General features: G+C 38.5%; 1 protein-coding gene across 1 annotated transcript in view; it reads right to left on the reverse strand.

Annotated features, from left to right (window-relative positions):
- The window catches only part of NHLRC2 (NHL repeat containing 2), a 61,034-nt gene that overhangs the window by 22,285 nt on the left and 20,589 nt on the right, over positions 1–18,160 (reverse strand). Inside the window, exons 3-5 of the mRNA XM_034777847.1 lie at positions 13,589–14,044; positions 11,047–11,168; positions 8,813–8,942 (exon numbers count right to left, since the gene is read on the reverse strand). Of these exons, the coding sequence (XP_034633738.1) occupies positions 8,813–8,942; positions 11,047–11,168; positions 13,589–14,044 (708 nt within the window). The remainder of the gene's footprint in view (positions 1–8,812; positions 8,943–11,046; positions 11,169–13,588; positions 14,045–18,160) is intronic.

Here is an 18,160-nt window from a genome sequence, read left to right on the forward strand (position 1 = left end):
CTCCTCGATTACTTTCCCTTCTGATGCCTAAATGGAAAAACACTGCCAATTTAGGAATTATTACACTTGCAGGATAGACATGTGAAAGTTCCCATTATATCTATTTATTCTTTCCTTCTGTGAGTTCTGTAAGCAAGGCTGAAGACAGCTGTTCCATACATTCAGATAATATGTACAAGGAAATCACACACGATGAAATCTTTCCAAAACAGTGAAAAATGTCCTTGTGCGTGGCATGACATTTTGATGTGACTTTTTTATACCACTTTCTCAAAAGACCTTTTCTCTTTAAGTACTTTTGATATGGGAAATAAAAACCCTGTGTCACCTTCCACTCATTTGCCCAGCCCTGACCTCAACTATCGAGCAATTTTAAATTTTGTTCTCCAAAGTATTTGAAAGAAAGATCCTTAAGTTTTCCTTTACAAATACATATCTGGGAATTTTTGGATCTCATTCACAAATACATCTGTAGCCCCTCCTATTACATTCCAATTATATTTCTATTACAAGATCTTCTATAAATTAGAATACACATTGTGTAATGAGGTCACGAGAAATGTGCGTTTAGAGAGCCTAAAATAGTCAAACTCTGTGATAACAAAGAGCCAAACTTCAGAGCTTTTTCTGTGCTTTGACGATCTGGGAAATCAAGGAGCATCTGTTAAATGGTATTCAATTGTTATCATCTTATGGAATTATGGGTGAATCATCAAGAATAATTCAGAAAAATGATAGCATCTCCCGCGGAATGCAATTTTTGTAAATAAGCCGTTAACAGAAATATGGAAAAAATCTTACATTCCTTTGCCTTTTAAAGGTTATAGCATTTGTACTTCTTTAATAAAATACTGCAGTTTCATTTAAATTTGATTCACATAAAACTTACAGTGGTTTGAAGAAAGTACAAACTTCCAAGTTGTTTAGTGAAAGTGTGGTCAATACTTGGCGTTTCTATAAATAGATGCAAATCATGTAGTTCAAGACTGGATTTTGGAATCTAAAGCACACAGCTATGTCACTAAGCATGGGTCACAGTTCTGTTCCTTCCAGTAAGAATGCAGCTATCAAGAACATTTCGCACTTAGATCAACTGGGCATTTAAGTATCACTTGCTTTCAACAGCCACTGAATAAAAATAGAAGAGAGCTTCAAAAGTACACACAAATTAATAATACATTTTTAAAGGCATACCCATCCATATGAAAAAATGGGGTGAAATCCTACTCCATTTAAGTCAATGAGAGTTTTGTCATTGACTTCAATGGGGCCAGGATTTAACCCCTGGGGTTCACTGAAGAATTATAAAGCAGACACAACATCTCAATGGACATAGCAATGAAATCAGAAATAAAAACAGGATTTTATCAACAGTTTTTTGTCTTGTCTTCATAAACTCCCTAACTTAAAAAGATATATTTCTTTCCGTTTTCTTATGGTGACTCAGCAGTCACTTAACCTCTTTGCCTCAGTTTTTGCCAACTGTAAAATGGGTATACAAAAAGCTAACTAACCTCATAGGGATGTTTTGTGAAGCCCGATAAACAGGACACTGTGATCCTTGATGAAATGTGGTCCAAGTACCAAGTGTTTTGCTTTTCCATGACCATTTTCATGCTTTTAGTGTCTGATTGTGTACAATGCACCTTCCTTCCAGGTCCTGCATAAATCCATCAAGTACTGACACACAGACCACATCGATGATACTAGAATACCCATTAGTGTATCCATTTCAATTCATTTTGATTGTCTGATTGTTTGAATGGTTTGTCCCTCTAAATAAAAATTCTGCAGTGTTTTCTAGGATGACCAGACCATTTACTACACAGCTTTTCACATCTGAATTTAGGAGTCTGCTTCTTGATATATCGCAAAATAACAGCAAGCACATAGAATTTAAACAAATTTCAGAACAAATTTTGTGAAACACTTTACTCAAAAACCTAAGGCAACAATCTATGATCCATATATTGATACAAGACACCTTTCCTGAATTATCAAGCCACAATTCCACAGTAAGGGCCTGATCCAAAGTCCAAGGGGCTTTGAGATCAGTCTCTATATCACCGGGAATCCAAACACTGTGAAATGGTATAACTACACACAACCATATACTTCATACCTTTGAAGATGAACATTTTGAAATAGAACTGACCACTAATTGATCTAATGTTGTAAGAGCACCAGTGATAGGCCAATATAAACAATGTCTTTTTTAAACCAATACAAAAGATTTGAAATGGTTTCTGTTCTCCAGTGAAACACACAGGCAATTAAAAAAAACCTTAGTATAGAAGTCTTTTAATATACTAATGCATGCTATAAATTATATAAATTTATATAATTATAAATTACTTTATAGAGAAGGATTAATCTCTTAAGACAACAGAGGTGGTTCACTTTTAAGATGTAACCTTTTTCTTTTGAGACTTTGAAAAAGGTCAGCACAAGTTGTTTTATATTGTAAGTGTCTAGTATAATATATACAGAGCTTAAGCATATAAGCCTCTTTTCGCCTGCCTTTCATACCCTGAATATCATGGCTTTTGGCATATAAAAAGAGACTCACAACTGTCTCTTGTTTAAAATCCTATGAAATCTGTATACATATGTGCTCTGAAAAAAAAAAATCTCCTCGTGCATCTGGGGCATAGTTAAGTTATGTACATACTAGTTTAAGTTATGTACATCCTACTAAGAGAGGCGAGGGCATGAAGGAAAGTGAAAATGTGTGCTATAGGTAATCTTCATTACATACACTATTCCAGTTAGCAACACAAGTCAAATGAAACAATTCATATATCATCAACCTTGATTTGCTCATGTAACCCCCAGCTCGCCTGCAGATACTTGCTGCACATGCAAATTAGGGACAGAACAATCCTGTTGGCATTTGGACATGCAGAGAAGTGACTTTTGAAAATCCGGTCCTTTATTTCATCCACCAAATCCAGAACACAGACATTAATACATCAATTCCCAATGCACTGTGAACATCAGTTCTGCTTATCTTAACATAGCACACTGAACATCAACAGGACAGCTGAATCTCTGCCTGGAAATGGAACCTCTGTGTTTCCTTGGCCAAGATATTGAAATCTTTCTACAAAATTGTATTTTATATAGCATTACTTGATTTATGAATATATATATATTCTAACATATCAAATCACATATTTTACCACTATTAAAGTGGAGCAGTTTACATTACCTTGTGGTTCCACAAAAGCTTTAGTATTAATATTTAATATTTTCTGAACACCATGTAAAATAAATCTGAACGTCCTTTACATAGATACATTAGTATAAGTGATAGGACTGTAATGCACACAAGCATCTAAACATGCAAATATACTCTAAATCATCAAAATATCCTGCCAACTCTAAATTGTTGGATATCACTCAGTAAGATCTGAAGTCATACAAATGGCACTCATTAAGGGGGACCAGAAATGTAATGCAGATCATCGTCTTTGGATCTTGGTACAAATTTGGCCCAGGCGGGTGATGGATAAAAAATTATTACGAGCTGAAAGGCTGTTCAATAGCCTCCATTAAGCAAAATGAGTTTGTGATCACTGACCAGTTTCTAGAGAATATGTATCGAAAAACATCACAATTGGTACTCAGTCGCTTCAACAGAGACACCAAAAGTCTAGATAGGCCTAAAAAGGACTATGTTTTCATCAACAGAGATGGACCTCGAGGTCAGGGTCGAGGTAGAATGTCAGGAAAGCAGGCCCTACTGATGTCCCTGCTGTGTCTGTTCTGTGTATAGCTAGAAGATTTCAGTCTCCAGGGCGGTCTAGTTGGCACTAGAGAAGGACTAAACATTTTTTTAAAAGGTAAACAAACAAAAAGAGAGAGTATTGATTTAAGTCTAGTAGACACTCACATAAATGGACAACTGATTGCTAGGACCCAATTCAGTTTGAAAAATCTACACAAGTTCTGAGGTAAGAGCATTTACAAAAACTGGCAACTGTATCAAGAATCAACATGTCATGAAGCTAAATACCATGTAGACCTGATTCTCTACTGCCTTTCATTATGTGCAGTCATTTATATTTGTGAAATGTGAAAGTAAAACGCTATCAAATCAGAAGGTGAAAGGCAGTGGAAAATCAAGCACTATATTTTTAATGTGTCAGATGCCTAGGCTGTTGTTCACAATTTCTATTCTTGTCTCTCACAAAGAGCCCATCAGTTAATGCCTCATTTAACAATCAATGCTATCTTTAAAAAACAAAAAATAAACAGATTTTGTTGGCACCTAATAGAAATAGAGGCCAGAACCATGAAATAAATTATAAGCAAAATATACACTTGCCTACTGGATACTTCAAACTGCTCCACTAAGCAGCTAAAGTTACACACTGCACAGTTCGAGCTTGTGCATATCTGTTTGTCGAAGTTCAGGGTGTCGTATGGTCCCACAAAAGACCATACCCATATAATTAAGACAATTGGCTACTCATTACATCACGTTCCAGAAATAAAACAGAATGGCATAACCAGTCAGGATAAAGTTCAGAAGACCGCCTCTAGCTACACCACACTTTCCAAGGCAAGGAATTCCTTTCACATTAGTGACTGGACCTTTTGTAGGCAGGTTATTGATGAACCCTAATTATATGGAGAAAACTATTTGGATACAAACCACATAGATAAGAAAGATCATGTAGCACTAATACAGGACTTAATCTGGGCTAAAAATGCTAATAATACATATGGGTGCAGTTACCTATCATGCTTCCCAATAACCAAGTCCACTGCCGGTACCACTCTCCATTATACAGATTTAAATTCTTTAAATTCACACTAAGATTGTTTTTCTGATATCTGACCAAGATTAGTGCTTAGAAAACTTTACTGTCCTGAAAGTATTTGTTCTGGGCCCACCAAAGTACTTCTAATTAGAGATATCAGACTCAACTCATACCATTCATATCACATTCTTGTTTGCCTACACCTTCAAGTTCTGACATTATTTTAGAGGCTTATTTAGAAGAAATGCTGGAGTTAGAAGTCAACTTTTTATACCAACTGAATGCTGAGGTTCCAAACTTTAAGGTGGTATGAAATATTGGTTTCTAATTGTTATGGATCTTGAAATAGCAGCTGCTAAATCATGTTGGAATAGACATTGAGTGAAAAAGTAAAATATTAAATCACAGTTATGTGATGTCAAGCTCAAATGTGTATCAACTGTACTGGGAAAGAAAGTTATATATCCGTGGGAAGCTGAGATATTTTTTCATCTTACCAGTTGTGTAGAGCTTTCATTTTTAGCCCAGATTAAGAACATAAGAATGGCCATACTGGGTCAGACCAAAGGTCCATCCAGCCCAGTATCCTGTCTACCGACAGTGGCCAATGCCAGGTGCCCCAGAAGGAGTGAGCCTAACAGGTAATGATCAAGTGATCCCTCTCCTGCCATCCAGCTCCACCCTCTGACAAACAGAGGCTAGGGACACCATTCCTTACCCATCCTGGCTAATAGCCATGAATAGACTTAACCTCCATGAATTTATCCAGCTCTCTTTTAACCCTCTTATTGTCCTAGCCTTCACAACCTCCTCAGGTAAGGAGTTCCACAGGTTGACTGTGCGCTGTGTGAAGAAAAACTTCCTTTTATTTGTTTTAAACCTGCTGCCCATTAATTTCATTTGGCCCCTAGTTCTTATATTACGGGAACAAGTAAATAATTTTTCCTTATTCACTTTCTCCACACTACTCATGATTTTATATACCTCTATCATATCCCCCCTTAGTCTCCTCTTTTCCAAGCTGAAAAGTCCTAGCCTCTTTAATCTCTCCTCATATGGGACCCGTTCCAAACCCCTAATCATTTTAGTTGCCCTACTCTGAACCTTTTCTAATGCCAGTATATCTCTTTTGAGATGAGGAGACCACATCTGTACACAGTATTCAAGATGTGGGCATACCATGGATTTATATAAGGGCAATAATATATTCTCCATCTTATTCTCTATCCCTTTTTTAATGATTCCTATAACATCCTGTTTGCTTTTTTGACTGCAGTTGCACACTGCGTGGACGTCTTCAGAGAACTATCCAAGACGACTCCAAGATCTGTTTCCTGATTAGTTGTAGCTAAATTAGCCCCATCATATTGAATAGATGGGGTTATTTTTTCCAATGTGCATTGCTTTACATTTCATTTTCCATTTTGTTGCCCAATCGCTTAGTTTTGTGAGATCTTTTTGAAGTTCTTCACAGTCTGCTTTGGTCTTAACGATCGTGAGCAGTTTAGTATCGTCTGCAAACTTTGCCACCTCACTGTTTACCCCTTTCTCCAGATCATTTATGAATAAGTTGAATAGGATTGGTCCTAGGACGGACCCTTGGGGAACACCACTAATTACCCCTCTCCATTCTGAAAATTTACCATTTATTCCTACCCTTTGTTCCCTGTCTTTTAACCAGTTCTCAATCCATGAAAGGATCTTCCCTCTTATCCCATGACAACTTAATTTACATAAGAGCCTTTAGTGAGGGACCTTGTCAAAGGCTTTCTGGAAATCTAAGTACACTATGTCCACTGGCTCCCCCTTGTCCACATGTTTGCTGATCTCTACAAAGAGCTCTAATAGATTAGTAAGACATGATTTCCCTTTACAGAAACCATGTTGACTTTTGTCCAACAATTTATGTTCTTCTATATTTCTGACAATTTTATTCTTTACTATGGTTTCAACTAATTTGTCTGGTACTGACGTTAGACTTACCGGTCTGTAATTGCCGGGATCACCTCTAGAGCCCCTTTTAAATATCGGCTTTATATTAGCTATCTTCCAGTCGTTGGATACAGAAGCCAATTTAAAGGGCTTCTGCATTTACAAACCATAGTTAATACTTCCGCAATTTCTCATTTGAGTTCTTTCAGAACTCTTCAGGACTCCATCTGGTTCCGGTGACTTGTTACTGTTAAGCTTATCGATTAATTCCCAAACCTCCTCTAGTGACACTTCAATCTGTGACAATTCCTCAGATCTGTCACCTACAAAAGTCGGCTCAGGGTTTGGGAATCTCCCTAACATCCTCAGCCGTGAAGACTGAAGCAAAGAATTCATTTAGTTTCTCGGCAATGACTTTATCATCTTTAAGTGCTCCTTTTGTATCTCGATCGTCCAGGGGCCCCACTGGTTGTTTAGCAGGCTTCCTGCTTCTGAGGTACTTAACAAAATGTTTTTTATTACCTATGGAGTTTTTGGCTAGCTATTCTTCAAACTCCATTTTGGCTTTTCTTATTACATTTTTACACTTAATTTGGCAGTATTTATGCTCCTTTCTATTTACCTCACTAGGATTTGACTTTTTAAAAAATGCCTTTTTATCTCTCACTGCTTCTTTTACATGGTTGTTAAGCCACGGTGGCTCTTTTTCAGTTCTTTTACTGTTTTTTTTAATTTGGGGTCTGGTATACATTTAAGTTGGGCCTCTATTATGGTGTCTTTGAAAAGCGTCCATACAGCTTGCAGGGATTTCACTCTAGTCAAGGTACCTTTTAATTTCTGTTTAACTAACCTCCTCATTTTTGCATAGTTCCCGTTTCTGAAATTAAATGCCACAGTGTTGGGCTGTTGAGATGTTCTTCCCACAACAGGAATGTTAAATGTTATTATATTATCGTCACTGTTTCCAAGCGGTCCTGTTATAGTTACCTCTTGGACCAGACCTGCGCTTCACTCAGGACTAAATCAAGAGTTGCCTCTTCCCTTGTGGGTTCCTATAACAGCTGCTCCAAGAAGCAGTCATTTAAAGTATCGAGAAATATTGTCTCTGCATTTTGTACTGAGGTGACATGTACCCAGTCAATATGGGGATAATTGAAATCCCCTCCACTATTATTGAGTTCTTTATTTTGATAGCCTCTCTTCTCCCTTAGCATTTCATCGTCACTATCACTGTCCTGCTCAGGTGGTCGATAATAGATCCCTATTGTTCATGAAATATCAGACTGAGTCAACTATGGTCCTTCCATTTAGCAATGCTTTTTGTCACGGATCCAGGAATGACCACAGCAAATCCCAAATTAGTGTCATTTTCATTTCCTGAATTCTAATGTTTACAAATGGTTAGAGATCTTTGGATGGCCTATAGTAGGAAGGTGGTACATTAACCTTCTAACACATACAAACATTTTAAAAGGTCCTATTAAATTATAGTTGCTGTCTGAATGATCCTTGTGCAATACTATGGGCTAGTTCAGGGATTGGCAAACTTTGGCACAAGGCCTGCCAGGGTAAGCCCCCTGGCAGGCCAGGCTGGTTTGTTTACCTGCCGCGTCCACAGCTTCAGCTAATCGCAGCTCCCACTGGCTGCTCTAGGCCAATGGGGGCTGTGGGAAGCAGCGTGGGCCGAGGGATGTGCTGGCCACCGCTTCCCGCAGCCCCCATTGGCCTGGAACGGTGAACTGCGGCCAGTGGGAGCCGCAATCAGCCGAACCTGCAGATGCTGCAGGTAAACAAACCGGCCCAGCCCGCCAGGGGGCTTACCATAGTGGGCCGCGTGCCAAAGGTTGCCAATCCCTGGGCTAGTGCAAGTGATCATGACTCCCTCTAGTGTCTGATCCCAGGGATTATTCAGCCTACTACAATTCACAAAGTTCTCCTCAGGTAACAGAGTTTTATGTTTTTATGCTAAAAATCATGGATTTGATACCTGCGGGAAACGGTGGAATCTGTGTGTATGAAGCCATCGTTCATTAGGCTCGATTATGAAAACAAATTGATTTTACATCTAAGAATTTAAATGTGCAAAATTTCAAGCTCAATTGATACAATACCTGAACTTCCAAAGATCACATCCCATGGTGAGCTGATGGGCTGCTCCTCTCCTTTTGCTCCACCCTCCTTGTCCGTGCCTTGTATTCCAATGCCTGCTACAGTGTTCACTATCTCTAATTCCAGGTCAATCTAGGAGGGAAAAAAGTAATACATACAATGATTTTATAGGCGGTGATATTGACTTTTTCCTTAGCTAACTGACCTAAATGTCTAAGGATATATCTACACTGGAGCTGGAGATGTAATTTCCCAGTTGAGTAAACACACCCGTGCTAGCTCTCATCAAGCGAGCACACTAAAAATAGAAGTACAGCTGTGGTTTTGTGAGCGATGGAATGGGCTAGCCACTACAAGTATGTGCTTAGGGTTTCAGATCGGACCATTCTCATGGGTGGTTAGCCCAACGCACTGCTCATGCCATGGAGGCTTCACTTCTAGTTTTTAACAAGCTAGTTTGATCAGGGCTAGAGTTGATATGTCTACACAAGTTAGGAATTACAGCTCTAGCTCCGGTGTAGACTTACCCTAAAGCAGAAAGTCTGCTATGTAACAAGTTGCCTACAGACAGAAACGGATTGCCAATTTGATTGTCAACTTTGCTAAAATTAGTAGACTTATTGAAAAGCCTTAATTTATGTTCCATCTACACCAAAATGGTAAATGACCTTTCTGTCATGATTAAGTCAAAGCAACTAAAGAAATACATCAATCGTCTCTAGAAAAGTGCATGGGTAAACAATGGACACCTATGTTAGAATGTTATTTTAAAAGAAAACAATGTGTTTTAAAAAAATTATATACGCACAAAAACATACCATGTATCATAACATGCACAAGGCAAATGATTCTCTACAATTTACTTAATAAGATGTGCAACTCAGGCTATATCTACACTACGGATCTTACAGGAGCACAGCTGTACCACTGCAGCTATGCCGCTATAAGGTCTCATGTGTAGGAGCTCTCGGCTCTATGCCGGCGGGAGAGACCCGGCCACACCAGCGCTTTGGTTGGTGAAACTTACATCAGTCAGGCGGGTGATTTTTCACACCCCTGAGCAACAAAAGTGCTAGTGTAGACAAAGCTTAATTTATGCCTATTATTATGAAAAAGAATGTTCTGTTTCATTTCTGCCTTCCAAATCCCTCTCTCTCCTCCTGCGTTCATTTTCAATTTTCAGAAAGGATTTTCTGATTCAGTCTTCCTCCAATTTGTCATTAATTAATCCTGATGATTATGTAAAAAAGGAATAAAGAAGAGCCTATTTATATGCAATATAACACCACATCTGTACCAGTAATTCCACTTTTACATTTAAATTTGTCTTTTGCGAGCGTCAAAAACAACTGAAAGCACACAAAAATAGCTTTTAGATTACCTCAGTTCTTTAAAGACTGTACTATCGAGGTACCCCTTTAGAAAAAGGGCAATGGTTAATCATCTAGGAATAACTATGTGCTAAAGCAATACGTTTCTATGGTATGTATAAAATGCTTTCATCAGTAAGATGTCATCTTGTTGCTCCCATGAACTTCAACTCCTGGGTCTTCTGAATCAATTACAGGTCAAATCCAAGATCCAAACCACAAATTTAAGGAAGACTGCATTTACAACAGCATAGCCCTTCATTTAATACCGGGGGGGGGGGGGGGGGGGGGGAGGAGAGGATTTGAGTCTATAAAGTCACATATTGAGAATTCTAAATTTTTAATAATATAAATGATTACTTGTGGCTTGTTACTTTACTATATATCTCTACAAAAACTATGAGACTCACTCTACCACAGCGCCACAGTACTTGTACTGTACGTAAGAATCTGATGTTAGGTTTGTAACTTGAAATGAAGGGAAAACAATTTCCATATTCATTACTAACACTGGATATTTCTAATAGCAAAATAATAGGCAAATCAGGGATTTGTCAGGACAAATCATGTATGCATCATATTACTGGAAAAAATTTCATGGCACACAATATTTCAATTATTATTGCACATTTTCCATTAGGAAAGTATTAAATTGCTGTCATTAATAGTTTTAAAGTATTTAAATATAGCAAAAGTGAACATCATTCCTTTAAAAAACAAATTGGGCAAAAATACTGGGGCAAATTATACTCTTAGTTACACAGCAGAATTTGTGAATAATTTCTTTGATGTCAATTTTCATTTGTACAACTGGGAATAGAATTTGCACTGTTATCCTTTAACTGGCTTTTAAATGAAAATTTTACCTTTCTAATCAGATGGTTTTCTGTATCGGCAACATAAATAATGTTATTCTTTATAGCCACCCCCTGTGGGGAATTGAATGCTGCCTCTGAAAATCTTCCATCTTTTCTCCCACTGTTTGGTCCTAGACATGAAACAAACCAATGAAGAGAATAAGATTTCACATCACAAAAAAGGAAAACAGTAAGCAAGCACATGTACAATTATTTTACAGATTTAAGCATTAAGGTGCTTTTGCAGCTCTGCATACAGTTCAATTATTTTTTAGAACTCTTCTGTATAGTTTCATTTTAGAACCACCTGGCTGTGCAACAGCAATGACACAATTCAATATCCTGACATTTTTTCTCTCCAGTTCTAGGCATACATGGGTTCTCCGCTCAAGCCACATTCACAATAAAAGTATTTTATTGCGATTCTAAATTGCTCCTCTTTTCTTGGACTAAGACGACACAATTTCAGAAAATCCATCCCTCAGTATTTTAGTCCTGGTTACATCAAAGCAAATTAGCTGCAAACATTTTAACTTCATTACTTTTATTTACTTCAATTATTTAGTATTCTGGATAAGCTGCAAAGCAAAGTAATGTTCAGCTAGCAAAAACAGTTCTTGATCAATAATTCTTAGCAACGAAGAGGTATGGAACTGCATGTAAAGGGCAGCACGAAGAATGGATCTAGTTAGCCTTCTAGACAGCACAATAAGGAGAGAGAAGAGCATCATGATCTACATAAAGAACTGTAAACGTAAGTATCATATCTTACAATGAGGGACAGAGTATATTGTAAAATGAATTTGCTGCAGCTGTCACAGGAAGACATTTAGACTTATGGACTATTAAGTTTGCATCACGATCTATGACGCAAATTCTGTTATTTTAACCTCAGTGGATACCAACACTTATTACTGAATTATAATCTTCGCTACATTGTTTTCTGCCCACAGCTCTTTTACTGAGTCACTAAAATACACAAATTACTATTAACTTTTACATATAAATTGTAAGATGACAGTTTAGGGTTTACAGATAGCAAATACAGGATGTGACAATGTCAAATTTAATTAGTTATGCAAAATCAAGCTCAAAAAGTACTTGGATGCAAGACCTCTCGGGGACTGCGCAGGATGTGACAAGTGGTCTTATTAATTAAATAGACAGTACTCTTCCCTTTGAATCACTAGTGAATGGCTAACCCAACATCATATTAAGGAATACTTTGCTGTTAGAGATGCCATCTTACTGCTCATAAGAATTCACATAACACCTCTGCTGTTGTGGAAGGTGCTAACGCTGGTGTCCTGATTAGATTTTTTACTTGGATAATTATGTTCTGCCTACTTAATCTGCTGTCATTCAACTAATAAGGTTCCTGTTTTAAAAACTGTAGTACTGCTGGCATTATTTTAATAACTGCAACATCCTACAATGAAGCAGGTGTTATTCAATGGCAGATGAATTGAAATAATCCATATATACACATAGAGGGCCTGGTCCAAAACTCAGTGATGTCAATTGGAAACTTTCCCTTAACTTTAATGGTTTCGCATCAGACCCATAGCAAAATTTGTCAACAGTGGTTGTCAGTAGGATGGCTTGTAATTGGGCTATTATAACAGGCATACGCTTAATATAGATATGACCAAAAGAACCTATGAGATGCAATCACTATTCACTTTTTTTATGTAAGATTATAACAAAAAATGCATATAAGAGGTGCAGAAGAATGATCAGGTCTGTGTGGTGAACAAAAGAGAAAGCTGAACACTTTTAAAGAGACATTAAAAATTACCTTTGCTACCCAGGCTATCTTAGCAACTAAATTTAAATATGTAGTTTACATGTCACTTTTGCATTCTTGCTTTGACAATTGTTTCTAGTCAATTTCTAGACTTTTAGGTTCCTATACAACAGTACAAGGCTTCAATTAATTTGTTGCAGACACTACATGTGATTGTTAAAGAGCAATGCTCCTAGGGAATCCCTAGTTAGCAGCTGGCCCCAGGATTCCACTAATAAGAAAGGGTTAATCAGCACTGCATTGTCAGTGGACTGAGGGAGGTGTTCGGGTCTCGCCTCATCTCCCTGGCTCACCCACTCCCCCTTGCAGTGGATTCTGTCTTTGTGGTGTCAGGGAAGGAGAGACACAGTACCTGCTATGTAGATGTACAGCACCATGTATACAAAGCGATCTATAACTAGTCACTGTCTGTGCAGATTCTATACTCTGTTATCTGTACTGCATGTTGAAATTAATACAAAAATGTCAAAATTATTCTAACAATTAGAAACATGAGGCACCTTAAACAAGTGTGTTCATGGAGTCTCTCACATAGATTTGTTCTAAAAGTTATTTTACTATCCAAAAAATATTTAAAGGGGAGTTTTAAGCAAAATGCTTAAACAAAATTGTTGAAAAAAAAATCAGTAATTATTTTCAAATGTCTACAATATGCTGAGCACTGAACACAAAGAATGCACAGACTTCTCTGAAGAGCCTATGCTCTAAAATAACATGATTCTGAGAAATTTATGTAAATCTTACCTCCAATGGTGTGTAGGATTTGCCCATTTTTCCTGACAACCAAAATCCTGTGATGTCCGGTATCTGCTATCACGAGTCTATCTCCTGAATTGTCTACAGTCACTTTGCCAGGAAACAGCAAGGGAGAAGAAGGTAGAGAGTCTCTGTACAATTTTATTCCGATTTTGTTATCTGTGATTTGTCCTTTCTCTTTGTAGAACTTTAGAGCAATAGAAGTAAATAAAAATAATTGATCTCTGTGTCCCTCTCCAACAAGAGAAAACAGCATATTTCCACGAGGCCCAAGAATGACCAGAGTTGGCCAGCAAGACACTTCCAGCTCATGCCAAAGTGTTGCATCAGCATCATTTACCACAGGGTGGGTAATGTTATATCTAAGAACAGCACCTTTAATGTTATTGAGAACCTTTTCATTTGGAAACTTCGCTGAATGGACACCAACAACAAGAAGACCATCTGAAAGCAAAAATAGAAGAGTCTTGCATTGAAACATGCCTGCATCTGAATAAGAGTTTGAATAAGAGATTAAAAACAAAGTACAGTGCTAAATCACAACATGACTGACTTCATTACGAAGTGAAAGAAGTGCGATATAAGTTAAATAAAATAAAAATCACAGCTGAATACAGTAATGGCTGCACAACCTATCCATTAATACTGAATACTATGGTTTACAAGCAAGACTGCAGTAAAGTTTAGATGCTATTACTTCCCAAGCTGGTTAAGATTTAGTGCATCAAAAATGTTATTGATTTGCTTGGACCACTTCACAAGTAACAATATGGAGATGCTAATGGTTCCACTGAAATTTAAAATTTTCTCAAGCATTTGTCTCATCAACATATTACTTTTAATTCTACTGCACAGCTTTTCTGCTTTAGAAAAATGCAGTAATGGAAACCTACATTCTAAAACTGGTAATCAAACTTACCACAGAAATCTGGAACTAGTAAGTAGGATATAAATAATTCTTTTAAAGTTATCATGAAATAATGGGAGATTGAGATACTACAGCATTCAATGTTTCAAACAACATTAGAAGCACATTATAACAAGCCAGATATGAAACTTTTCATGTATTTCATTTTAGGGAGGATTAACAGAGTCATAGAAATCAGCTAAAAAACCCAAACGGCCTCTGATTTTCCCCATAAGAAAAAGAGAGGATAACAGCCTTGATATCCTAAGAGAAAAGGTGCCATATAAGTAAAAAGTATTATTATAATTCAAGTAACGTACACCAGCAGCCACCCTAGGTCATCCATAAATAAGATGGAAACAATCAGCTAGTCACCTTCCTCAAGTTCCTTGACTACTTTTTCTCTGCTTTCATAAAATTCAATGCACGTTTTTAATTTCTAGTTAATTTTCTTTTTGTGACAAAGGTTAAATTTACTTAATTCTATTATACTTGGCACTTATGGACATTGCTCCTCTCCTGCCAGAAAGAAAGAGAAAGAAGCTTCACTTCTCCTTTTAGTCATCTTCCAAGGAACAAAGCAGAGACTATTTAATTTTCTATTTACCATATTTTGGCAAGGAGAAACCAGAACTGTCTCAGAAGGATTAATCGATATTAGTGTCCAAGATTCATTGTGTACCTTTATTATGTATCATTTCTGTATTCTTTTAAATTGCAGGACACAACTATATATATTACATAAAAGGCACACACAGTCCCACGTTCTTTGTAGTTAGAACAGAAGTGAAAGCACAGTACTATTTGTAGTATTCAGTTTGTAAGACAATGGTACATCCCAGTTAAGGTTTTATATTGTGTTTTGGGGAGAGATTATGCTGTTATATTAAAGGAATTTAACTGTGTATGTGACAATGATATTTCCTAAACTTTTCTAGCAAAGTCCTAGAGTGCTATTAGCCATAACTATATTTTTACGTTATACATAAGTAATTCATGAACTCTGTTCTTCCTAACCGTACAGATCTGAGAGGCACAGATCAGATTGTTTGAACCACAATCCCAGACTAAGTTCTGGAATCTGTCTGTTTCCCAGATTGTGCTGCTCACAGCTATGATCCCATTTAGTCTCCCATTCCTTTTCTTGAATGGAGCAAAATTACATCAACTAGGCAGTTGTATAAAGCCACTACTTGATAAGAAATCAGAATTTTTAATACAACAGAAAACCTTAGCAAAGCATAATATAGCCAGTGCTTTTCCAAGATCACTCATGCTGCTGGATAGTGTAAGTGTTCTGGAACCATAAATAACATCTGGAATCTCTCAACCTCAGTATCCAAGTACAGCAGACACTTGTTTGCAGCAACACCTTGTAAGAGCAACCGCCGCTTACGAGCAACATTTCCCCATGGAAGACTTTCCCTCCTGTGAATTGTCCACTTGGTAATAGCAACATACCCACCGCATAAGAGCAACATTTGTCACATTGTGATATCACATCCAAGGAGATTGGGGGACATGTAGGGGCACTGTCCTCCCCAAAGTGCATCTTTCCCCTCCCAACCCTGGCCCTTCAGCGCATCTCCAGGGCACACAACCCCATCCACTTGCCCTGCCTGATAGAGCCTGCGTGGAGAGCATGTGTAGGGAGAGTTTGGGGAGAGGGATTTTTGGGGGGAGAAGGGGAAGTTGGGGTTGGGAGAGCAGCAGAGACACAGCTGGAAGGTTTCCTCCTCCCTTCCTCAGCATCTGGCTTGCAGGCGGTGGGGTATGTGCGTGCTGCTATTTTGCACTGGGGAGTATTGGGAGCCACCGTGCATTGATCTATCCTCTCAACTTGGTTGCCGGCGGAGGGCTTGGGGTGTGCTGTTTTGCAGTGGAGGATCGGGGAACCCACTACCCCGGGGCACCGTCCATTCTAGGAGCCACTCCCCGCTCCATTGCAGGCTGTGCACAGTACACTCCCCATCCATCCATCCCTCGCCAGAGTGGAGCACAAAGGGTCAAATTCAAGAGAATTGACCATTTTTTGTATTCTTTTCTTCACCTGATGTCAACTTTTCTTTTTACCATGCATACAGAAAAAGCTTATTACACCAGAGATTCCAGGCACACCACTGTCAATTTGTATTATTCCTTTAGGAGACAGTAGCATTCAGGAAGTTGAGTGTCTCTGTGCTGAGTCTTCAGATTCAAGCCTCTCCTTATCCATACTCCTAGCCATTATAAACAGGAGCAGGGAGAGGGGGAAGTGGCAAACGAAGTCACCTCAAGAGCAGAGCTACCAACTTTGATTATGAAGCAGCTTGCTTCTCAGGTGAATTCTCTGTGGTTCACCAGATGGGACTACTAATCTGAAGGACGTGAGTAAATTTGTCTGACTGTGATTACAGCTCGAGAGTATGAAGACCTCCTATAGTGCTTGGGTGGGAGCCATGGATGGGGTGGGGTGGGGTGGGGTGGGGGAAAAACAGAAGCTGAAAGGCTTTTGCCCTTCCCGCATCTAGTAAATGAAATTAATAGGCAGCAGGTTTAAAACAAATACAAGGAAGTTCATCAACTTCCATCAGTCAACTTGTGGAACTCCTTACCTGAGGAGGTTGTGAAGGCTAGGACTCTAACAGCTTTTAAACGAGAACTGGATAAATTCATGGTGCTTAAGTCCATTAATGGCTATTAGCCAGGATGGATAAGGAATGGTGGCCCTAGCCTCTGTTTGTCAGAGGATGGAGATGGATGGCAGGAGAGAGATCACTTGATCATTGCCTGTTAGGTCCACTCCCTCTGGGGCACCTGGCATTGGCCACTGTTGGTAGACAGGATACTGGGCTAGATGGACCTTTGGTCTGACCCGGTACGGCCTTTCTTATGTTCTTATCTCCTCTCTCTCTCCTTGAGAATATATTGTGTAACAATCAAGCATGTTTGTGCATGCACAAAACACACAAACACGTTTTTAAACTCTTATACCATTGACAAATCACCAGACCACCCAAAGGCACATTAGCGACCAAGACATCAACTCCCTGCCAAGATTTCAAGTTTCTAGCTTGCATGTTTTTTTTTTTTTTTTTTTTTTTTAATAATGGAAAAAATATTTTTCATTCTCGAAAATGGTTGAAACTTTTGGCTCAGATTTTAAGAAGTTCTTGAACACTGAACACCTGCCAAAATTTCAGCCTGACAGGTAAAAGGGAAAGTGTTAAGGAAACAAAAACGATCCCTTTGAATAGAAATGTTTATTCAACCTGAATATAGCTGTCACTCTGCTTCTGTATTATGCATTGGTGGTACATCAGGTGGAGTGATAGTAAATAATGAAAAAGAGTACATGGCAGTGGGGAATATTTTGTGAAGTACATGTTTCTGGGTAGGTGGGAGGAGGGAATTTATTGGACTCCACTGACACATATTTTTAAGTTTTGAGTCTGAGTATACTGAAGTCAGTAGGTACGTCAACACTGCAGCTGGGAGCATGCCTCCCTGCCTGGGTAGGCAAACTCTTAGTACGGTAGTTCAAGCAGAGCTAGCACAAGTGTGGATGGTGTAGGGGGCAGTGACTTGGGCTAGCCGCCTCAGTCCAAGCCCACCCGACTGCCAGGGGTTGAACTTGGGTGGCTAGCCCAAGCCACTGCCCTGCAACAACATCC

Source organism: Trachemys scripta, chromosome 7 (genome assembly GCF_013100865.1).
Source record: "Trachemys scripta elegans isolate TJP31775 chromosome 7, CAS_Tse_1.0, whole genome shotgun sequence".
Taxonomy (NCBI): Eukaryota; Metazoa; Chordata; order Testudines; family Emydidae; genus Trachemys; species Trachemys scripta.